The 24,085-nt window shown below is 49.4% G+C and overlaps 1 protein-coding gene across 5 annotated transcripts in view; it reads right to left on the bottom strand.

Moving 5' to 3' along the window:
* The window catches only part of AGBL5 (AGBL carboxypeptidase 5), a 79,288-nt gene that overhangs the window by 34,935 nt on the left and 20,268 nt on the right, over positions 1 to 24,085 (bottom strand). For 4 of the 5 annotated variants that reach the window (XM_075201044.1, XM_075201047.1, XM_075201048.1 and 1 more), the window contains exons 3-12: positions 17,510 to 17,758; positions 16,337 to 16,508; positions 15,636 to 15,802; positions 13,631 to 13,811; positions 12,530 to 12,708; positions 11,204 to 11,759; positions 9,996 to 10,165; positions 9,716 to 9,851; positions 4,032 to 4,222; positions 3,134 to 3,309 (exon numbers count right to left, since the gene is read on the bottom strand). In XM_075201044.1, coding sequence (XP_075057145.1) covers positions 3,134 to 3,309; positions 4,032 to 4,222; positions 9,716 to 9,851; positions 9,996 to 10,165; positions 11,204 to 11,759; positions 12,530 to 12,708; positions 13,631 to 13,811; positions 15,636 to 15,802; positions 16,337 to 16,508; positions 17,510 to 17,715 — 2,134 coding nt within the window. In that variant the 5' untranslated portion in view covers positions 17,716 to 17,758. The remainder of the gene's footprint in view (positions 1 to 3,133; positions 3,310 to 4,031; positions 4,223 to 9,715; positions 9,852 to 9,995; positions 10,166 to 11,203; positions 11,760 to 12,529; positions 12,709 to 13,630; positions 13,812 to 15,635; positions 15,803 to 16,336; positions 16,509 to 17,509; positions 17,759 to 24,085) is intronic. The other variant, XM_075201046.1, reaches the window with a different exon arrangement.

The following is a 24,085-nucleotide window of genomic DNA, read 5'->3' as shown; positions in this document are numbered from 1 at the left end:
AACAAACCATATAACAATGGAAATTTCAGATACATGGTAGCATGCGATAAGCAATGTCTGAATAATTTAGTCTTCTACAACAGAATGTAGTTCCACTTTAGTACAGAAAAGTCTGATGATTCTGGGATGTGTGTAACAGAATGGAAGCGAGAGACACAGAGGAAACGTATCACCAGTCTGATCTCCTTTCATTTATTCACTCACAAATAAGAATTATACATTGTTGCAAAATATAATACAATACGTTAATACAAATACATCATAATTTTAATATCAAAATTAAATTACAATACATTATGGCAACCAAACACTAATACACAGTGTTTCTTATAATGCCACAATAACTGGGGTGATCCTGATAATTACACTGCTGGCTGTAACCCCGTCACCTACAACAAGGGGGCGTTAGACCGATATCTCCCTCTTATCAATGGGAAACAAGGACACAGGAGCCACATAATGGAAGACACGTAATAACAGCAGCATTATAAGGCGCGAGGGTGATAAAGGCCGCAGAGCCGGGATACCCTGATAGAGAGAACCCCGGAGAGGGCTACTGACCCTAGTGCTGACACTTGTACACAACGCTAGTGATAAAGGGAGCAGAGCCGGGATACCCTGATAGAGAGACCCCCGGAGAGGGCTACTGACCCTAGTGCTGACACTTGTACACGACGCTAGTGATAAAGGGAGCAGAGCCGGGATACCCTGATAGAGAGACCCCCGGAGAGGGCTACTGACCCTAGTGCTGACACTTGTACACGACGCTAGTGATAAAGGGAGCAGAGCCGGGATACCCTGATAGAGAGACCCCCGGAGAGGGCTACTGACCCTAGTGCTGACACTTGTACACGACGCTAGTGATAAAGGGAGCCGAGCCGGGATACCCTGATAGAGAGACCCCCGGAGAGGGCTACTGACCCTAGTGCTGACACTTGTACACGACGCTAGTGATAAAGGGAGCAGAGCCAGGATACCCTGATAGAGAGACCCCCGGAGAGGGCTACTGACCCTAGTGCTGACACTTGTACACGACGCTAGTGATAAAGGGAGCAGAGCCAGGATACCCTGATAGAGAGACCCCCGGAGAGGGCTACTGACCCTAGTGCTGACACTTGTACACAACGCTAGTGATAAAGGGAGCAGAGCCGGGATACCCTGATAGAGAGACCCCCGGAGAGGGCTACTGACCCTAGTGCGAACACTTGTACACGACGCTAGTGATAAAGGGAGCAGCGGGTGCCCAAATTACAGGGGAAGGGGCAACTACCTCTATATGGGCCGTGTTTACATTATCACATCTGTAATAATCAGATATCTTTGTATAATGGGTGAAAGGTGCCGGACAGTTCATGTTACTGGTAGAAGATGTTTTGGTGAGCGAGTCACAAGAACTACATTTATATATGAGAGTTATATGCTCATTAATCCTGAATTATTAAAGGGGTCAGTATCAGTTTCAGCATTTACTAGATTTGTATGAAGAACTATAATCTATACCACAGCCAGTTATATGTGTATGTGCAGCTCCACCCATATAGTGATAACCCTCAGCCTTATTCCTGGTAACACAGCTCCACCCATATAGTGATAACCCTCAGCCTTATTCCTGGTAACACAGCTCCACCCATATAGTGATAACCCTCAGCCTTATTCCTGGTAACACAGCTCCACCCATATAGTGATAACCCTCAGCCTTATTCCTGGTAACACAGCTCCACCCATATAGTGATAACCATCAGCCTTATTCCTGGTAACACAGCTCAACAAGTCACAGATCACACGCAGACTGGATTACAATGAGATCACACGCAGACTGGATTACAATGAGATCACACGCAGACTGGATTACAATGAGATAAATTAGATCACATGCAAACTGAATTTAAATCACACACACAGTCTAGATTACAACACACCCACACTGGATTACAATGAGATCACACACAGACCGGATTACAATGAGATCACACACAGACTGCATGATACGGAGATCACACAGTGAGGGATCTCACACACAGACTGCATTATACAGAGATCACACAGTGAGGGATCTCACACACAGACTGCATTATATGGAGATCACACAGTGAGGGATCTCACACACAGACTGCATTATACGGAGATCACACAGTGAGGGATCTCACACAGTGAGGGATCTCACACACACACTGCATTATACGGAGATCACACAGTGAGGGATCTGACACACACAGACTGCATGATACGGAGATCACACGCTCTCTACAACACAATCACATACAGGGGAAGATTCCATTTCTGACAATGTGGCGCGAGGCGCACACTGCCGACAATTACGGTAGAAATTTTCGCTCAATTTCTCTCGCACCTCTATGGGGTGGAAGGAAACGTGAGCGGAGATTTCTGTCAAATCTCTGCCGCAAACTGTCCCATGGACGTTCTGTAGAGACTGCGCAGCTAACTGAGTGCCCCCACAGTCTGTATTACAGCGAGATAACATCAGTATCACATCTACTACATTACAATATTATCTCTTATACACACAATACCTAGGAAAACAGGGACACTTCACAATGTGCAAAAAGCCAAAACAAACATTCATTCAAGTATTTGTGGAGAGATTTCTACTTGCATTGAGCCAGTGTGCTTCGTTACCGTTACCAGCAACGTGAGACGGAACATGAGGCAACAGGTCATCATGATACAACATGGCGAGGTATAGCTCCCCCCGCTGGACACATGAAGCAGAAGAGAGAATGGATGGGAAGGTGTAGAGAATCTGTTGTAGTACCACATATAAGAGTCCCAGGAGCAGATACGTCAATGTTTCTGAGAGATCGCACAGACTTTATACAACTAAATGTAAAAGATGAATCCTCTCCAACAGTCACCCAACCCCCAAATAAATATAGCCCTTGGGTGCGGCATGGACCTCGATGGTTTCGATCAGCAGTTCTACAGCTCGGGATCACATAATTACAGCCGGTTACAGGACTGTACGCAGCAGACACCAAGATCATTACTGACAAACACACGCGGAAGTCACACGGGGAGGGGGATACTGCTCTTCAGCTCTGCTGGGACCAACAACGCCAGATGTACCCTAACGGGGTGAGGACGGGGTGCCAGCACGGCACAGAGCTCATCTTACCTCTCACTGGTCCCAGGAGCCTGTGGCCGCCTTTCGGTGGACTCTGGCTGCTACTGGCACACACAAAGGTGAAGCTGGGGGAGGGCTTGGTCTGGGGGGAATTCTGTTGGCTGCTGCTGCTGGTGGTACCATTGCTGTAACTCCTCATCCTCGTTACACTGTTCTCCAATAATGAGCTGAAACGGGAAACAATAGATTGAGTAGAACAAATACAAGAACCTGTTCTACAGAAACACATAGTAAGTACAAAGCTGTGTCCTCAGCAACCAAACGCTTCCTCCCATCAGGCATTCATACTACGGATATACACTGACGTCGCTGCCCCCTAGGACCATACAGTAACCGGGAAAAGACATTTTACTTTAAATATCAAGGCCGATGCCCAGGAAATGGCCCTGTGACCAGGATGTCATGGTGGACACATCAGCCCGGTGAACAGGAAATGACCCGGTCATGGTGGACACATCAGCCCAGAGACCAGGAAATGGCCAAGTCACGGTGGACACATCAGCCTGGAGACCAGGAAATGGCCAAGTCACGGTGGACACATCAGCCTGGAGACCAGGAAATGGCCAAGTCACGGTGGACACATCAGCCTGGAGACCAGGAAATGGCCAAGTCATGGTGGACACATCAGCCCGGAGACCAGGAAATGGCCAAGTCATGGTGGACACATCAGCCCAGAGACCAGGAAATGGCCAAATCATGGTGGACACATCAGCCCGGAGACCAGAAAATGGCCATGCCATGCTGGACATAATCCCGAAGCCCAGGATGTGATGGAGGACATAAAAGGTTCAGCAGTAAGTGTTATGACACAGTCATTTAAGTTTTTGTTTGTTATCTTACAGGTCATTTTGGCACTACAGACACTGTAGAAGTCTGACAGGACCCTTACTTGCAAGCTTTGGGTGGGGTCTTCGTGCCCTTCTTCTTGGACCCCCCGCCGATGACAGCTTTGTTGTTACGTACATGCTTCAGCATCCATGCCCGCAAGTTGGAAAGACTGTTGTACTCGGACATGATAAGTCGGGGCCATGGGTTGTTCTCTTCCAAATCCAGCGCTGCAATGGCAACAGCTCTTCCAACCTGGTAGATTGACAGATACAGAATGATGGGTGAGGAAATTATATTTCACAACACAAGTATTACTGGTCAATAGTCCGTACATCCCAAATCTACAGAGCCTCTTTCTGGGACTGAGGCCACAGCTATAGGCAGGTCTCCTCCTATCACACCTAAAGGATCACCAGTGAAGAGTAAGCTCGTGCACTGTTATCCCGAGGTGTCCGGGGGCAAATGTCCCACAAAACCCAGCAGTGCCAGGAAACTCGGATCATGAGTCAGATTGACCATGGTACCATTAGCGCATGTCATATGTGGTGCAGAGTTTGGGAAGCTGCAGGTGTCAATACCGTGCTTAAAAATATTAATCAACAACAGATTACAGTGGCTTAGATAAAGTAACATGAAGACTTCCCTTCCTCTCTGTCACCCATCTGCTACCCTTGGCTCCTACCCACCTGTTACTGCTGGAGATACTCTCTCTTCTCTTCTTCTACAATCTGTTCACTCAATCCTGTCCCCTCCAAGTTCCTCTGCTCCCTCTCTTCCAATGCCTGTTGTCACTTTGCTCACCTCTAACCTCTTTCTCTCAACTGGTATCTTCCCCTCAGCCTACAAGCATGCTCTCATCTCTCCTATTCTCAATAAACCTTCCCTCTCAAGTCTGGCTTCCACCCCCTTCACTCAACTGAAACTGCCCTCACTAAAGTAACATATAACTTACTGTCAGCTAAGTCAAATGATCCCTTCTCCCTTCTCGTACCCCTCGACTTCTCTACTGCTTTTGACAACGCAGAAACGCTATCACGCAGCCAGTCTGGACGGGGGGCGCTGCCATCACGCAGCCAGTCTGGACGGGGGCGCTGCCATCACGCAGCCAGTCTGGACGGGGGGCGCTGCCATCACGCAGCCAGTCTGGATGGGGGGCGCTGCCATCACGCAGCCAGTCTGGACGGGGGGCGCTGCCATCACGCAGCCAGTCTGGACGGGGGGCGCTGCCATCACGCAGCCAGTCTGGACGGGGGGCGCTGCCATCACGCAGCCAGTCTGGACGGGGGGCGCTGCCATCACGCAGCCAGTCTGGACGGGGGGCGCTGCCATCACGCAGCCAGTCTGGACGGGGGGCGCTGCCATCACGCAGCCAGTCTGGACGGGGGCGCTGCCGTCACGCAGCCAGTCTGGACGGGGGGCGCTGCCGTCACGCAGCCAGTCTGGACGGGGGCGCTGCCATCACGCAGCCAGTTTGGACGGGGGGCGCTGCCATCACGCAGCCAGTCTGGACGGGGGGCGCTGCCATCACGCAGCCAGTCTGGACGGGGGGCGCTGCCGTCACGCAGCCAGTCTGGACGGGGGGCGCTGCCATCACGCAGCCAGTCTGGACGGGGGCGCTGCCATCACGCAGCCAGTCTGGACGGGGGGCGCTGCCATCACGCAGCCAGTCTGGACGGGGGCGCTGCCATCACGCAGCCATTCTGGACGGGGGGCGCTGCCATCACGCAGCCAGTCTGGATGGGGGCGCTGCCATCACGCAGCCAGTCTGGACGGGGGGCGCTGCCATCACGCAGCCAGTCTGGACGGGGGCGCTGCCATCACGCAGCCAGTCTGGACGGGGGGGGGCGCTGCCGTCACGCAGCCAGTCTGGACGGGGGGCGCTGCCATCACGCAGCCAGTCTGGACGGGGGCCCTGCCATCACGCAGCCAGTCTGGACGGGGGCCCTGCCATCACGCAGCCAGTCTGGACGGGGGGCGCTGCCATCACGCAGCCAGTCTGGATGGGGGGCGCTGCCATCACGCAGCCAGTCTGGACGGGGGGCGCTGCCATCACGCAGCCAGTCTAGACGGGGGCGCGCTGCCATCACGCAGCCAGTCTGGACGGGGGCGCTGCCATCACGCAGCCAGTCTGGATGGGGGGCGCTGCCATCACGCAGCCAGTCTGGACGGGGGAGCGCTGCCATCACACAGCCAGTCTGGACGGGGGGCGCTGCCATCACACAGCCAGTCTGGACGGGGGGCGCTGCCATCACGCAGCCAGTCTGGACGGGGGCCCTGCCATCACGCAGCCAGTCTGGACGGGGGGCGCTGCCATCACGCAGCCAGTCTGGACGGGGGCCCTGCCATCACGCAGCCAGTCTGGACGGGGGGCGCTGCCATCACGCAGCCAGTCTGGATGGGGGGCGCTGCCATCACGCAGCCAGTCTAGACGGGGGCGCGCTGCCATCACGCAGCCAGTCTGGACGGGGGCGCTGCCATCACGCAGCCAGTCTGGATGGGGGGCGCTGCCATCACGCAGCCAGTCTGGACGGGGGGCGCTGCCATCACACAGCCAGTCTGGACGGGGGGCGCTGCCATCACACAGCCAGTCTGGATGGGGGGTGCTGCCATCACGCAGCCAGTCTAGACGGGGGGCGCTGCCATTACGCAGCCAGTCTGGACGGGTGGCGCTGCCATTACGCAGCCAGTCTGGACGGGGGCGCTGCCATTACGCAGCCAGTCTGGACGGGGTGTCTGCCCGCTGATCAGCCAGGGTCACATACAGTCATGTGGGAAAAGACTCTGTTTCTATATATCAGGACATAATTAACATAATAGTCTTCTCCAAGTCCTAGAATTTTGCTGCAGATGTTCTCATGTGACAAATAACATGATTATTTTTTGTTAAAAAAATAATGACAAAGTAAAAATAAAGAAGCCATATATAAATAAGTGCACCCCATTCAGTAACCTGCAGAACCATCCACCCAGTGGTAGATTTGCTGCTGTACGATTCAGTCTCAGCCAAGCGTTAGTTGTCGCCCAGACGGCCTCACGTCTCCTTTACATTACTCTGTTATAAAGAGGAGTTCATGGAGGACTCAATGGTTGTGCGATGTCCAGGTCATGTGACTGCAAAACCAAATCATCACCACCGTGCTTGTTGTTTGGTGTGAGGGTCTTGTGGCAATATGCTACGTTTGGTCTTCATGCACAATGCCATATTTATTGAAAACCAAAAATTCCACTTTGGTCTGGTCTGTCCAGGGTACGTTTCGTTCAGATGTAAGGTTGCCAAGCTTGGCAATGTTCTTTTTTGGTTAACATTCCTGAAAACCATATTTTTCAGGGTTTTTTCTGACGGTAATCATGAATTAACATTTACTGTGTTTGACCAAGGACTGTAAGATCCCTGGATGTAGCGTGTGGGTTCTCTGTGGTCTTGCTCTCTTTTGGTGAATTTACTGGAACGCCCCTTCTCGAGAATAGAATAATGGAATTCATATGTTTTGGAGATGGTACTTTCCAGCCTGATGAACAGTAACAATTGCTTCTCGGAGATCACTGCCTTACCACAAAGAAGAGCGCTCTTCCTGATGATAAAATAATGGCGTGTCCCTGGTTCACGGCACCTGACACACTACCTTCTGTAGCAGAATGGGTGTACTTACTTTCTCACATACAATTTCTTCATGTGGGTTTATTCTATATTAAATAATTACTGGCACAGTAAAATCTGTTATGGTGTCATTAGTCACAATCAATTAGATTTAACACATTTTAAGACTTGGCGAGGACTAGATGATGTTAATAATGTCCATATTTTAAAAAGGTCGCTGTGACAGGGTGGACCTCGTATGTTGTGTTGTTGGGGACCGGCTGGGCTTGCCTTGCCACCGCCACCTTTCTCCCAAATGTGCCCTCTAACCGCAGTAGAAGGGGCCTTGCTGCTGCCTGCAGTGGACTCCTTCACTGGCACCTAGAACCATGCTCTTCTGGGTAACTGTCGCTGCTAGTGTACCCCCTGCTCGTACACCTGGCTGGTACCCCTGACCTCTTCCTTCAGATCAGGGTTGCTGTGGATAGGTCAGTGGGAACAATTACACTGGATGCTGGGTCCCAACCTCAGAACAGCCGGATAACGGATTAGATTTGGTCTAATCTGCAGGTCACTGGTATTACAGCAGGTAAGTGGGTGTCAAAGTAGGATCTTGAAGCAGTGATGTTTTATTAGCTCAGGTGTCCTAATAAGGACAGTTACACTAGTTTGTGGCACTAGTGATCTCCAAAAAGGTAGAGATGGAATAATAATACATTACATGGTCAAACAGTCCTCCTTATATACAGATTTACATAGATGCCCTTAGAGGGGCAGGAGGCTGGATTACCTCCTGCCCCTCTAACCAATCCAGGCTGCTTCATGCAGCCTGCACATAAATCAGCCTAGAGGGGCTAGCACCTTTTTACATAGCTGCTAGCGGCACCACAACGTCTGCAATATTACATCACATCTCAGGATGTAAGAGCCTCTACACTTGGAGTTAATGCAATTTTATAGTTTTAACAAAATGTGTACCAATCTGTGATTTCCTAAAACTTCAGAGGTTTTCTCTTTGCAACATGGTAGGGGACCCAGGAAAGCTCAGTCCAGCATTATACAATCAGGCACATACCATTGCCCCTTCTTTCTCCCCAGATAACATTCAGGGTAAGTGATAGATGGAGAGCCAGAAGCTTCTTACATCAACCCCACATGCACACAAGGGTAAGGGTTCAGAAGGTACCTCCACTTGCAGCAGCAATCTCACTGCATCCAGATCTGCCACCAACACAGCCACTACCCCCAGGCTCTTCTATCCTCTTAGTACAGCAGCCCGTCTGGAAACCACTCCTCTGACCTGGTTTAGTGGGGAAGAGGGCTCAGTCTGATCCACAGCAATGCCTGCTATTGGAGACCGCTTGGCAGCTTCACCGCTGGTCACTTCCCTGAGGGATTACACCGCTGTCCGCAACCGGAAGTCCCGTCCCGCGAACCGGAAGTGGGGAGGCCAAGGGACCGCACACAACCCGAGGCTGCGGCTTTAGCGGCCGCACACCCCCGGTGCCGCTGTCTGACCCCGCGCCTCGCTGGAGATGATGAGGCGCTGTTTTCTATCCTCCAGGGGCCGCTCAGGGGTGATGGGACGTCCGCAGGTTGTCTGATCGTGACTCCTTTGTCTCTACGGGGTCACGCTGGACTCTCCAACTTCCCCGTGGCTTCCCCTACCGAAGCAGGTAATTAATTGTTTTTTAGCACACCTTCTAACAGGTTCAGGAGGGCAACTTGAACGGAGCTCCTTTCAAATGCTGCCGGACCGGATGGCGACCAAACTCCGCCCCCAGAGGTTTTCTCTTTAACGGAGCAGGATAACGGGTAACCACTTCCTGCTGTGTATTCAAGCGTTAGTCACTCACAGATGAAAAATATCAAATTAGCCTAATTGGGGTTTTCCTCTAGCAAAGTTACAAAACCAAATCATGATATCCTGTCTCAGAAGTCACAAATCAATACCTCAGAAATTAATGCATTTCCTATACAGAAATAAAACACAAAGTAATAAAATCAGTACATTTCCAATGATATCCAGATGCACTGCATCTCAAATTGAAATAAGTATCTACAATAATTTATTTCTACGTGAACCAGTCGCACTTTCTTATTACATGTATGTAAAGTGAATCAATGTTCGAGGATTAGATAAAGAGAAGTACACAATGAAAGGTTACCTGCTGGAATATATTAGTGGTGTACTTGGGTGGGAAAGCAGGGGGAGGAGGGGGGCTGGCTCGCCCATTGTCGTGGCACGCCGCAGGGATGGTGTTAACGCAGCGGCCAGTGTTGTAATTACACTCCAGGGTGTAACTGAAACGAGAAGAGGACAAGTCAGAGGAACACAATACAGGCGAGCACAGAGTGAATATCAGGTATATAAATAAACACCCGTGTATATAAAACATTTATGTACTGGTCACCATGGCCGCCATGGCTCTAGCCGTAGGATGTTACCTGTGGATGATCCCTGTGGCTTTGTGTATGGCCACCCGTCCACTACCCTCCTTGGACTGGCCGTCTCTCTTGTCCTTTGCGTACATGTTCTTCTCGGAGAAATTGCACCCAGTGAAATCAAAGTGTGCAGAGCTCAGGGAGATGAGCTTGGGGTACAGCATGTTCTCCACCTGAGAGGAACAATAAGGGAAAACATTTGGGTTTACACACACAATAACTACACTTATAGATCACCCAACAAGGACTGGTCTACCCGTAACCGCCAGTGTCTGGTATAACCAATTAGATCAGTGGTGCTATTTCCCAAGCCTGCGTTCTCCAATATAGACATCCAGACTAAAGCGGACCACACACACGTTGGCCAATTCTCCCCAAAACACCTAGACATCTGTGTATTCTACAACCAGCTAATCAGATTTGTCTGATTCTATTGAGGTACGATCATGACACACGAGTTCGAACTTCAGTCAATGTTGCGTCATCATGTGATCCTGTCATTCATCACGAGCACTAAAAGACTGGATCTGTCCAATATGGCTGCTAACATGTGTAGCCATATTCCATAGTCAGATAGAGGATGTAATTTCTGGGTCTACCACCGTGAGCCGTTGTGGAACCACAAGTCTCAGAATATCCCAGTCAGAGGCTTAGAACTAGTAGATCAGAAACCCACTGGAAAGCAATGATCTGAGCAAGTTACACTCACAGTTCTGGTACTGGGCAGAGGTACATGGAACAAGTATTAGTAGATTACTGTGTGCAGGGCTACCCCCTCGTGACACCGTACCGCGGAGGAAACCCGTTATTTGTTTCCCATCTAAATAAATCTTATCACAATTTTTGAGATTCATTATCACAGAATCATTTTCCAGCAGACTATATGGTGAAGTGAAGGTTAATAGTGAGTGCTGATATATGAGAAGCACACACCATGTACAGTGTGTGATTCCCTGATCCTATTCTGTACACGCCTCTGAGAAACAAGCGGGAGAGAGACTGGATCCAAACTGGTATCAAGGGAGGCTGTCCTATCACAATATGGAGGCACTTCTACCAGTAGTCATACTAGTGTTTTAGGTCATTTATCCCTCCCTAACTCCAAAAGCTGTGTGTGCTAATAAAAGGAGCTGGCCAGAGACAAACTAGAGTAAAGTACCCGGCACATTGCTGGAGTTTTCCTACAACAGATACAGACAATTCATCATCACCTGGTTCTCCTCTTCTGTGAAGTAGTTTCCATACATGAAGCAGCCTCTCTTGGAGGCATGACCGTGTAAGTCCACATAGAAGGCAATGCCACTTTCCTGAGGGGGGATGGAAGGTGTGAGCTCCGTGGCCTGACCACCGTTGCACCGATTCTCACCCTGTTCTTCCAATTTAGCCTTAAGATCCGCCCCCGATACCCAAACCTCCTGGTCCCTGAAGAAGTCCTCGTACCCAGGCAAGACGCTGGCCTTTTGTGGGAGGCCTGGAGTTGAGATGTATGGACCTTCTCTATCCAAACTGTTCAACAGGTTGTTTGTCTTCTCCATATCGGACAAAGAGTCCTCCGGGGGAGACTGTGACGGGGAACAATTTGTGGACTTTGGCCGGAGAGTGGAGGGTGAGACAGACACAGAATTCCTCCAGCGGGGATCAAGAGGAGAGGTACGGTTATGAACATGGTGGTAAAGGAGAACGGATTTAGCTCCATAGACTGATGGGTGAAGTTCAAAGTCTGGGTTAAGATATTGTCGATTTAAATTGACACCTCTGGTATCTGTTCTGTAACAGGAGAGAACAGTTATATTACATCACGATGATGGAAGAGATTAACACACGAGTGGAAACAAACAGGGCCCCAAATCTGTAACCAGGTACAGGTGAGGAACCCAAATCTATAACCAGGTATAGGTGAGGAATCCAAATCTATAACCAGATACAGGTGAGGAACCCAAATCTATAACCAGGTACAGGTGAGGGACCCAAATCTATAACCAGGTACAGGTGAGGAACCCAAATCTATAACCAGGTACAGGTGAAGAACCCAAATCTATAACCAGGTACAGGTGAGGAACCCAAATCTATAACCAGGTACAGGTGAGGAACCCAAATCTATAACCAGGTACAGGTGAGGAACCCAAATCTATAACCAGGTACAAGAAGGCACCACTCTGCAGCCAGGTACAGGTGGTGGGGGGGACTATTCTGCACCCAGGTACGGGGGGGCTTGGCAGACAGCAGTTCACATGGTCCAATCATTCTCATACAACTCTTATGGGTGGGGTTTCAGGCGGTATTAGGGGGAAGGTGATTTAGGACAATTCTACGCCACGTGTTGAGCAGATTGTGTGGCACTGACATGTGACACGGGGATGTATAAAACCCTTATATCAGAACGGCCCACTCCCTGAAAGTAACAGCGCTGAATACTCTGCGGGTTCCCATCTTGGTAATGGCAGGAAGGGTCTGTATAAACAACGCTCCTGGGGTACTTCAATCAAGAAACGCCCCATGGAATAGGAGTGAGCACCAGGGGGTAAGAGGAGACTCACCTGTAATGTCCCCGCATCACGCCATCAGGGTTCAGCATCGGTATGAGCTTAAAAACAAACATACGTCTCAGCATGGCGGCTCGGGGGTCGTCCTGCCTCAGGATAAACTCCAGGAAACCGTTGAACACAAAACTGGACGGGGTCTCTCCCGGGTGGACGCGGCTGCTCAGGAAGAACACCTGCCGGGGAGAGAGATTCACAAGCTGAAGACGTTGCCGCCGGTACAGAGCACGTCACGTGCAGCCCAATCCTATAACAAACATCGGTGCATCGCCACAACTCGGCTACAACAGGGAGCCAGGAGGCAGCAATAACTCAGGAGATGTGGGATCCCCCCAGGCTTACACAATGTCATACTTACACACAAGGAAAATAGATTCGCATTAAGGACATTGCAGGTCACTGTATCAAAGCACTGATCTGCCAATGTCCTCTGACTTCTAATATGTTTATAAGACAGCACGGTGGTTACCATTGCTGCCTGACAGTGCTAGGGCCACGAGTTCTATACCCACCTATCTGTCAGTGGTAGGTGACCTGATACACTTCCTGTGGCCCTCTATTCTCAAAAAGAGCCACATCTAACCCTTAACCTCAGTAAAAACAACAATACATTCACCTATCTGTAATAAACACATGTGACAATACAGCAGGAAGAAGCCGGGGACGCAGGTGAGGGCTCCGAGGGGCCGCAGGTGAGGGCTCCGAGGGGCCGAAGGTGAGGGCTCCGAGGGGCCGCAGGCGAGGGCTCCGAGGGGCCGCAGGCGAGGGCTCCGAGGGGCCGCCTGTTTTCCATCACTATGTTCTCCCTGTGGTTGCTCCAAACACATACTGGTAGGTTAATCTATGTCTGACTAAATGGCCCAGTGTGTATAGGGAATTTACAGTGTGAGCTCCAACGGGGCATAAATACCCTCTGTACAGCGCTGTGTAATGTCATTGCTGCTATATAAACAATAACTTGATATAAATTACCCACAAACAACGCTACTAAATGACAGAGGAACGACCAAGTCTACTATTTTCCGATGGGACTATTGGGCTAATACTATCCCTGCACATTCATCCTATCCACAGCTTGGCCGGAGAGGTCACACTCACCCGTTTCCTGCTGAAGCGGTAAGGGCGGGGGTTGGACTGGTCTGGGAATAGGTTGTCCAGGCGGGGCTCACGTTCCTCCGTCATATCATGGCAGGAGCTGATGGTGAGAAGGTCCACACGGAGCCTCTCCAGGGAGTGACACAACAACTCTCGCTGGTAATAAATGGAGTCCGGGGGACAGCTGAGACGGAGGAAGAGATAGATACACAATGAGGACGTTCAAGAGATAAATACCAGACACTACAGCACAACGCATTGATAAAACAAGGGCTCAGACACCTGGAATTCACTTTCAAATATGCTCCTCGTCCCGAAGAACCAATGTGGGCAAAACCAGCACCTGTTGTAGTGGAATTAACCTGCTACGTACACAACGGACAACACTACTGACAAGCCATTATTTTACCCAGAAATCAGCTTGAAGGTTTTCAGGAGTTATCGGGCTCTCGTTCACGGAGATCGGTTATGGTCAATGATTAATAAGGCTGTATGGTAAGAAGTGTAATATGTAGGTATAAGTAGTGACACATGGCCTTTCTGTGAGACTGTGTAAGTGGAAAGATGGTCAGCGACAAGTCTTCTTACCAGGTATGCAGACCATGTAATATCTACCAATAACTTATGTGGAATTGTTATTTGTTTTTCATTTACAAACACATAGACTATGTACGTGCTGAACACTTTTTTTTTTTTTTACTGAGAAGTTATGTGTCCGCTACATCTTTAATGTGGTGGAATTAGCATTCTGCATAAGGATAAGTAATATGGAAACTATACAATTATAATTTCATATAAGAGAAGAGACCAGCGTTAGACTCTGCTATACGCCTGTATTACACTCCACAGGCCTCATTGTCACTGTCTTGGAAGTAATAAGATCTGTAGAGAGCGAGGTCTGTGTGTGGTGCAGTCATAATAATAGGTGATAATTAAGGCTCAGGGTTTGGCGAGCCAGCCAGGGGGTACAAACATGGGTACAAGGAGTACGAGGGGCTATAGGGAAATGGGAAAAATTACCCCAAACCAAGAAGGCAGCGATGGCTCTTAGGAGTGGAAGGAAAGAAAAGTGAATTCACGCTTCACAGTGCTCAGGTATAAAAAGACTGCGAGACATCGCCCTAAAACGTCCTCCGAGGATTAATCCCCCCAATAATGTGAATAGTAACGCCGGTAGCTGGATTAGGCCGTGACGAGGTCACCGGGGAGCAGTCCAGGCACAGTCACATCTAGGAGAACCTGCAGGGTAATGGTTATACTGATGGGGGGGGGGGGGCAGTCATACACATTGGTTGGAGTTATGGTTAGAAGCAGGGGCTGCTGACTACACAGGATACAGCCGATTTATGGGGGAATAGCTGGAACGTTCGTGGGGGGGGGGCAGTCATTATACACATTGGTGGGAGCTATGGTTAGAAGCAGGGGCTGCTGACTACACAGGATACAGCATTGTCTCTGGCTGAGCAGTCTGTGCAGAAGGTACAATGTGATCATAGTAATTGTAGCTCAAGCTGCAGATCTGTGACCGCCAGTAGTATCACTAGACGGAAGCCTTTGCTGTACTAGAGGTAATACTGCACTGCAATGAACCAGAGGAAGCACAGCCGGGGGGGAAGGGGGTAACCGTTGGTTTCTATTCCCGATGTATTATTATTAGCAAAGTATTGTGTTAGATGGGCAGATTGGCCTAAACTCACGTAAGGTCCCATTTATGGGTTCACAAACTTTCTACCAGCACCGCAGCTGTTTAATATCCGTTGTCTGTAGTCTCTTTATGATGAATGATTTGTACTATTTTCTCGTCGGCTCCTCTCTGTGGTACAATTTACTGACAAAGTTATTCCCAAGAGCAGGGCTTCCATTGTAGATTGGAAACCCGACTTCCTGTCACCTGATAAAGAGTGGGAGGGACACTAGGAACCACCACACAACAACCTCTGGTGTTACATTGTGATCCTCTCAGACACTTCAGGTACTAGCCACACCCTGAGTGTTGTGGGCCACATACCTGCCGGGAGACATGTTTCTGCAGTCCGTGAAGCGGTCGTCCAGTCCCGCCAGCATCTCCTGACTTTCCTCGTATGAAAAAGGGAAGCAGAAGGCAAAATAGGTGGTGGCCCCGCGGCACTCAAGGAAGCGATGGGTGAAGGACAGGATGAACTGGTTCTCCACCATCTGAAGGGAGAACAAACACAGTGACAGATCAGTGTCTGCCCGTAATCCGCACAGGTATCACGATGGCGCAGTGGCACCCTCACCATCTTTCACATTTATATTTCATATATACGACACAGCTTCCTAGTGAATGGTGTTAGGTGTCATACATAACTGGCAAGTATAAGGGACACAAGGATATCATAAATTCATGTCCTATAGATTGTGAACAGCACCCTCTTATCCTAGTGGAGCTTAGTGGCGCTATATAAATGTTTATAATAGTAGCTGTTATAGCGATGTAGGATTAATATTGCATCATCTGTCACACATGGATGGCGAGCGCCCAGTGGGCCACTTCTGGTAAGCAGAACTTGCACTGCGGGATGAACCCATCCTCTCCCCACTGTAAGCAGCCCCTCTGTTGGCAGCATTGTGCTTGTATATAGTCAGGTGACCTGTAATACCCTTATATCGCACAGCGGGGGTGCAGTGTGCATGTCGGGGCCTGCTCATATACAAGGGCCAGGAAGTTGTGTACAGAGTGTGTAGTACCTGGAAGGTGGGGCGGTCCCGGACGCGCTCCCAGCGAGATCGGATGGGGACGGTGCGGACAAATGGAGCCATGCCCTGGGCATACAGCTTGCTCTGCTTGTTCATGTTCATTATGTTCATCTTAATGAGCTTTCCTGGAGCTCCTCCGCGTACACTGAAATAAAACCAGGACCTGCAGAGAGAGCGCAAGACATGAGAGCCGCGTGCAGCCGCCGAGCGCCAGACACCAGAGCCGCGTTCAGCCGCCGAGCGCGAGACACTAGAACTGTGTATAGCCACAGAGCGCCAGACACCAGAGCCGCATGCAGCCGCCGAGCGCCAGACACCAGAGCCGCATGCAGCCGCCGAGCGCCAGACACCAGAGCCGCGTGCAGCCGCCGCGCGCCAGACACCAGAGCCGCGTGCAGCCGCCGAGCGCCAGACACTAGAACTGTGTATAGCCACAGAGCGCCAGACACCAGAGCCGCGTGCAGCTGCCGAGCGCCATACCCTAGAGCCGCGTGCAGCCGCCGAGCGCCAGACACCAGAGCCGCGTGCAACCGCCGAGCGCCAGACACTAGAACTGTGTATAGCCACAGAGCGCCATACCCTAGAGCCGCGTGCAGCCGCCGAGCGCGAGACACTAGAACTGCGTACAGCCACAGAGCGCCAGACACCAGAGCCGTGTGCAGCCGCCGAGCGCCAGACACCAGAGCCGCGTACAGCCGCCGAGCGCCAGACACCAGAGCCGCGTGCAGCCGCAGAGCAGATGTCTAATTGTGCTATATAATATTTGTATCTCTCATGTTTCTGCAAAATTCGAAAAATGAAGAACAGTTCTGCCAATTGTAGGAAAGAAAGATGGGAATGGGCAGATAAACTAATAATGCAACAACCACCAACCAGCGATGGTCCTCAGATGCTGGGAGCCACTAAACGACGCCCGATAAATTTGTGTCCCCCCCCAGACATGACATCACGTGCTCTGCACCATGACACAACACCCCACCCCCACACAACACCACACCCCACTCCCGTACATGAAATCACACCCACCCCTGAACATGACACCCCACCCCACCCCCACCCAACACCACACCCCACTTCCGTACATGAAACCACACCCCACCCCCAACATGACACCATGCCCCCCATATATTGAATGGAGTCGATCCCATATATGACGTCACATACCTATTCCCATTTTCGTACTCTGTCTCCGCACAGTCTGGCCTGGTCCACACATTGACCTCGTAGTCTGGGCTGGATGAGGAGCCGGTTCCGCCATTGCTGTTGTGGGCGTCCCCTTCTCCATCTGGCCTTTCCACCTTCTCCACCCGAGCCAAATTCCCAGAGTCAAACTTGGAGCTGAAGAGTAACCCTCCACAGCGGATTTCCATCACTGCACGGCCGCAGCCAGAGGGGTCATTCTCCGTGACACTGCTGAGATGGGGGGGGGACATCAATAAACTGTGTGTGACAATAGTAAGAGAACTTCATAACAATAAGAAATATTGGCGCTACTGGAAACCCATCAGGACGACTTCATGTGAAATATAAAAATACTCCAGTTGTGATAGAATTCTTCGGTGATCTGTCTCCCTCTCGCAGCCGTCTGATTCACACACACAGGAGTGATACAATGACAACACAATGGGACTTAGTGTGATATTGTTAAGCATAATACGTTATATAACAGGTTAGGGATGAGCGCACTCGGATTTCTGAAATCCGAGCCCACCCGAACGTTGCGGATCCGAGTCGGATCCGAGACAGATCCGGGTATTGGCGCCAAATTCAAAAGTGAAACTGAGGCTCTGACTCATAATCCCGTTGTCGGATCTCGCGATACTCGGATCCTATAAATTCCCCGCTAGTCGCCGCCATCTTCACTCGGGCATTGATCAGGGTAGAGGGAGGGTGTGTTAGGTGGTCCTCTGTGCTGTTTAGTTCTGTGCTGTTTAGTTCTGTGCTGTTTAGTGCTGTGCTGTGCTGTGCTGTTTAGTGCTGTGCTGTGCTGTGCTGTGCTGTGTTCTGCAGTATCAGTCCAGTGGTGCTGTGTGCTGTGCTCTGTCCTTCTGAGGTCAGTGGTGCTGCTGGGTCCTGTGCTGTGTCCTGTTCAGTCCAGTGGTGCTGTGTCCTGTGCTCTGTGCTTCTAAGGGCATAGTTATTTCCCCAATATTCCCCTGTGTTTAAAAAAATAAAAAAAAGTTTTTTTAAAAAATACCAAAAACTACTTTAATATTTTTTAATTACCACAAAATTTTCACAACCAATCCTGCAGTATAAGCCCATTGGTACTGCAATATTACCAAGTTCACACATTCAGCAGTAAAAGTCCAGTGGTACTGCAATATTACAAAGTTTACACATTCTGCAGTATCAGTCCAGTGGTGCTGTGTCCTGTGCTCTGTCCTGCTGAGTTCCGTAGTGCTGCTGGGTCCTGTGCCGTGTCCTGTTCAGTCCAGTGGTGCTGTGTCCTGTGCTCTGTGCTTCTAAGGGCATAGTTATTTCCCCATTATTCCCAAGTTTTTAAAAAATAAAAAAAAAGTAAAAAAAAATAAAAAATTTAAAAAAAAAAAAAAATATAATAATTATAACCAAATTTGCAAAACCAATCCAGCATTATAAGTCCATTGGTACTGCAATATTACCAAGTTCACACATTCTGCAGTATCAGTCCAGTGGTGCTGTGTCCTGTGCTCTGTCCTGCTGAGTTCCGTAGTGCTGCTGTGTCCTGTGCCGTGTCCTGTTCAGTCCAGTGGTGCTGTGTCCTGTGCTCTGTGCTTCTAAGGGCATAGTTATTTCCCCACTATTCCCAAGTTTTTTAAAAATAAGAAAAAAGAAAAAAATAATAAAAAATTAAAAAAAAAATAAAAATATAATAATTATAACCAAATTTGCAAAACCAATCCAGCAGTATAAGTCCATTGGTACTGCAATATTACCAAGTTCACACATTCTGCAGTATCTTGTGCTACATATAATGGAGACCAAAAATTTGGAGGATAAAGTAGGGAAAGATCAAGACCCACTTCCTCCTAATGCTGAAGCTGCTGCCACTAGTCATGACATAGACGATGAAATGCCATCAACGTCGTCTTCCAAGCCCGATGCCCAATCTCGTAGTACCGGGCATGTAAAATCCAAAAAGCCCAAGTTAAGAAAAAGTAGCAAAAAGAGAAACTTTAAATCATCTGAGGAGAAACGTAAAGTTGCCAATATGCCATTTACGACACGGAGTGGCAAGGAACGGCTTAGGCCCTGGCCCGTGTTCATGACTAGTGGTTCAGCTTCACCCACGGATCTTAGCCCTCCTCCTCCTCCCCCCAACTACAAAAAATTGAAGAGAGTTATGCTGTCAGCAACAAAACAGCAAACAACTCTGCCTTCTAAAGAGAAATTATCACAAATCCCCAAGGCGAGTCCAAGGGTGTTGGTGGTTGTCAAGCCTGACCTTCCCATCACTGTACGGGAAGAGGTGGCTCGGGAGGAGGCTATTGATGATGTAGCTGGCGCTGTGGAGGAACTTGATGATGAGGATGGTGATGTGGTTATTGTAAATGAGGCACCAGGGGGGGAAACAGCTGATGTCCATGGGATGAAAAAGCCCATCGTCATGCCTGGTCAGAAGACCAAAAAATGCACCTCTTCGGTCTGGAGTTATTTTTATCCAAATCCAGACAACCAATGTATGGCAATATGTAGCTTATGTAAAGCTCAAATAAGCAGGGGTAAGGATCTTGCCCACCTAGGAACATCCTCCCTTATACGTCACCTGAATAACCTTCATAGTTCAGTGGTTAGTTCAGGAACTGGGGCTAGGACCCTCATCGGTACAGGGACACCTAAATCCCGTGGTCCAGTTGGATACACACCAGCAACACCCTCCTCATCAACTTCCTCCACAATCTCCATCAGATTCAGTCCTGCAGCCCAAGTCAGCAGCCAGACTGAGTCCTCCTCAATACGGGATTCATCCGAGGAATCCTGCAGCGGTACGCCTACTACTGCCACTGCTGCTGTTGCTGCTGTTAGTCGGTCATCTTCCCAGAGGGGAAGTCGTAAGACCGCTAAGTCTTTCACCAAACAATTGACCGTCCAACAGTCGTTTGCCATGACCACCAAATACGATAGTAGTCACCCTATTGCAAAGCGTATAACTGCGGCTGTAACTGCAATGTTGGTGTTAGACGTGCGCCCGGTGTCCGCCATCAGTGGAGTGGGATTTAGAGGGTTGATGGAGGTATTGTGTCCCCGGTACCAAATCCCCTCGAGATTCCACTTCACTAGGCAGGCGATACCAAAAATGTACAGAGAAGTACGATCAAGTGTCCTCAGTGCTCTTAAAAATGCGGTTGTACCCACTGTCCACTTAACCACGGACATGTGGACAAGTGGTTCTGGGCAAACGAAGGACTATATGACTGTGACAGCCCACTGGGTAGATGCATCCCCTTCCGCAGCAACAGCAACAGCTGCATCAGTAGCAGCATCTACAAAATGGCTGCTCATGCAAAGGCAGGCAACATTGTGCATTACAGGCTTTAATAAGAGGCACAACGCTGACAACATATTAGAGAAAATGAGGGAAATTATCTCCCAGTGGCTTACCCCACTTAGACTCTCATGGGGATTTGTGGTGTCAGACAATGCCAGTAACATTGTGCGGGCATTAAATATGGGCAATTTCCAGCACGTCCCATGTTTTGCCCACACCATTAATTTGGTGGTGCAGCATTACCTCAAGAGTGACAGGGGTGTGCAGGAGATGCTTGCGGTGGCCCGCAAAATTGCTGGACACTTTCGGCATTCAGCCAGTGCCTACCGCAGACTAGAGGCACATCAAAAAAGCTTGAACCTGCCCTGCCATCACCTCAAACAAGAGGTTGTGACGCGCTGGAACTCCACCCTCTATATGCTGCAGAGGATGGAGGAGCAGCAAAAGGCCATTCAGGCCTACACAGCCACCTACGACATAGGCAAAGGAGTGGGGATGCGCCTCAGTCAAGCGCAGTGGAGACTGATTTCCGTGTTGTGCAAGGTTCTGCAGCCATTTGAACTTGCCACACGAGAAGTCAGTTCCGACACTGCCAGCTTGAGTCAGGTCATTCCCCTGATCAGGCTGTTGCAGAAGCAGCTGGAGAAAGTGAGGGAGGAGCTGGTAAGCCATTGCGATTACAGCAAGCATGTAGCTCTTGTGGATGTAGCCCTTCGTACGCTTTGCCAGGATCCGAGGGTGGTCACTCTTTTAAAGTCAGAGGAATACATTCTGGCCACCGTGCTCGATCCTCGGTTTAAAGCGTATGTTGTGTCTCTGTTTCCGGCGGACACAAGTCTACAGCGGTGCAAAGACCTGCTGGTCAGGAGATTGTCCTCTGAAGAGGACCGTGACATGCCAACAGCTCCACCCTCATTTTCTTCCACATCTATGGCTGCGAGGAAAAAGCTCAGTTTTCCCAAAAGAGGCACTGGCGGGGATGCTGATAACATCTGGTCCGGACTGAAGGACCTGCCAACCATTGCAGACATGTCTACTCTCGCTGCATTGGATGCTGTCACAATAGAAAAAATTGTGGATGATTACTTTGCTGACACCATCCAAGTAGACATGTCAGACAGTCCATATTGTTACTGGCAGGAAAAAAAGGCAGTTTGGAAGCCCCTGTACAAACTGGCTCTATTTTACCTGAGTTGTCCCCCCTCCAGTGTGTACTCGGAAAGAGTTTTTAGTGCAGCGGGGAACCTGGTCAGTGAGCGGCGAAGGAGGTTGCTTCCTCACAACGTTGAAAAAATGATGTTTATAAAAATGAATAATCAATTCCTCAATGAAGTACAGCACTGCCCTCCAGATACTACAGAGGGACCTGTGGTTGTGGAGTCCAGCGGGGACGAATTGATAATGTGTGATGAGGAGGAAGTACACACTGTAGGGGGAGAGGAATCAGAGGTTGAGGATGAGGACGACATCTTGCCTCAGTAGAGCCTGTTTAGTCTGTACAGGGAGAGATGAATAGCTTTTTTGGTGTGGGGGCCCAAACAAACCAATCATTTCAGCCAAAGTTGTTTGGTAGGCCCTGTCGCTGAAATGATTGGTTTGTTAAAGTGTGCATGTCCTATTTCAACAACATACCTCTCAACTGCAGCTCATCCCTCCTCTGCGGGGATAATGTCTCCTGTGCTCTGACACGTCACTCTGTGTACTCTCAGCCTCAGGATCTGACACTACAACTACCATGCCTCTTGTAGCAGCCCTCACTCCAGGGCCTCTTCCATGTGCAGTGTCCCCCTCTCTCTTGGGTTCACTATAGTGGCATGGAGTTCTCCCCCTCATCCAGGGCACACATTCCTTGCCCTGGCTCAGTCACCACGCTCAGACTTCCAGGCAATGCTGGGGGAGCCTGGGAGCTTCCACCCCAGGTCCCCAGCTACAACTCTCCTCTCCTGTGTCTTCTCTCTCTTTCTGACACTTTAAAGATCGTGCCTTTAAATGAAAAAGTCAGTCTTCATTGCACGACTATGTGCAACAGGGACATTTTTTTGGGTTTACAAAGTCAAACAATAACACTTCGACCCTGTCTGTCTGGGGTCTCTCAATGACGAATTGTCTGTAGCATGTTTGGAGGAGGTATTGTGGCCCCGGTATCAAATTGGGTACCGGGGCCACCCCACTATGCAGTCCAGATACTTGTTTGGTGGAATTCAGACACGTGGAGGGTTTTTTAATTATATTGTGGCCTCGGTACCAAATTGTGTACCGGGGCCACCACACTACGCAGTAAAGATAGATAGATGCGTATTGCGTATCATAGATAAAGTACATTCAGTGGTGTGGGGCAAATTGAAAAATATTCAAAATGCACTGACATTATCAAAAACAAGAGGTTGTCACACGCTAAAACTCCAACATGTATATGATGGAGAGGATGGAGGAGCAGCCGTATGTGTAGTGTAATGCAGATCTGTTGAAGGTTTTTTATATATTTTATTGTGGTGCCCAGTGCCCACTCCTCTACGCAGTCCAGGTACATTTATTGGTGCGAATCATAAAAGTTCAGGGTTTTTAATATATTGTGGTGACCCACTCCTCTACGCAGTCCAGGTACAATTATTGGTGCGAATCATAAAAGTTCAGGGTTTTTAATATATTGTGGTGACCCACTCCTCTACGCAGTCCAGGTACAATTATTGGTGCGAATCATAAAAGTTCAGGGTTTTTAATATATTGTGGTGACCCACTCCTCTACGCAGTCCAGGTACAATTATTGGTGCGAATCATAAAAGTTCAGGGTTTTTAAGATATTGTGGTGACCCACTCCTCTACGCAGTCCAGGTACAATTATTGGTGCGAATCATAAAAGTTCAGGGTTTTTAAGATATTGTGGTGACCCACTCCTCTACGCAGTCCAGGTACAATTATTGGTGCGAATCATAAAAGTTCAGGGTTTTTAAGATATTGTGGTGACCCACTCCTCTACGCAGTCCAGGTACAATTATTGGTGCGAATCATAAAAGTTCAGGGTTTTTAATATATTGTGGTGACCCACTCCTCTACGCAGTCCAGGTACAATTATTGGTGCGAATCATAAAAGTTCAGGGTTTTTAATATATTGTGGTGACCCACTCCTCTACGCAGTCCAGGTACAATTATTGGTGCGAATCATAAAAGTTCAGGGTTTTTAATATATTGTGGTGACCCACTCCTCTACGCAGTCCAGGTACAATTATTGGTGCGAATCATAAAAGTTCAGGGTTTTTAATATATTGTGG

This window comes from Mixophyes fleayi, chromosome 3 (genome assembly GCF_038048845.1).
Source record: "Mixophyes fleayi isolate aMixFle1 chromosome 3, aMixFle1.hap1, whole genome shotgun sequence".
In the NCBI taxonomy this organism is placed as follows: domain Eukaryota; kingdom Metazoa; phylum Chordata; class Amphibia; order Anura; family Limnodynastidae; genus Mixophyes; species Mixophyes fleayi.
This window is presented reverse-complemented; position numbering and strand designations above follow the sequence as displayed.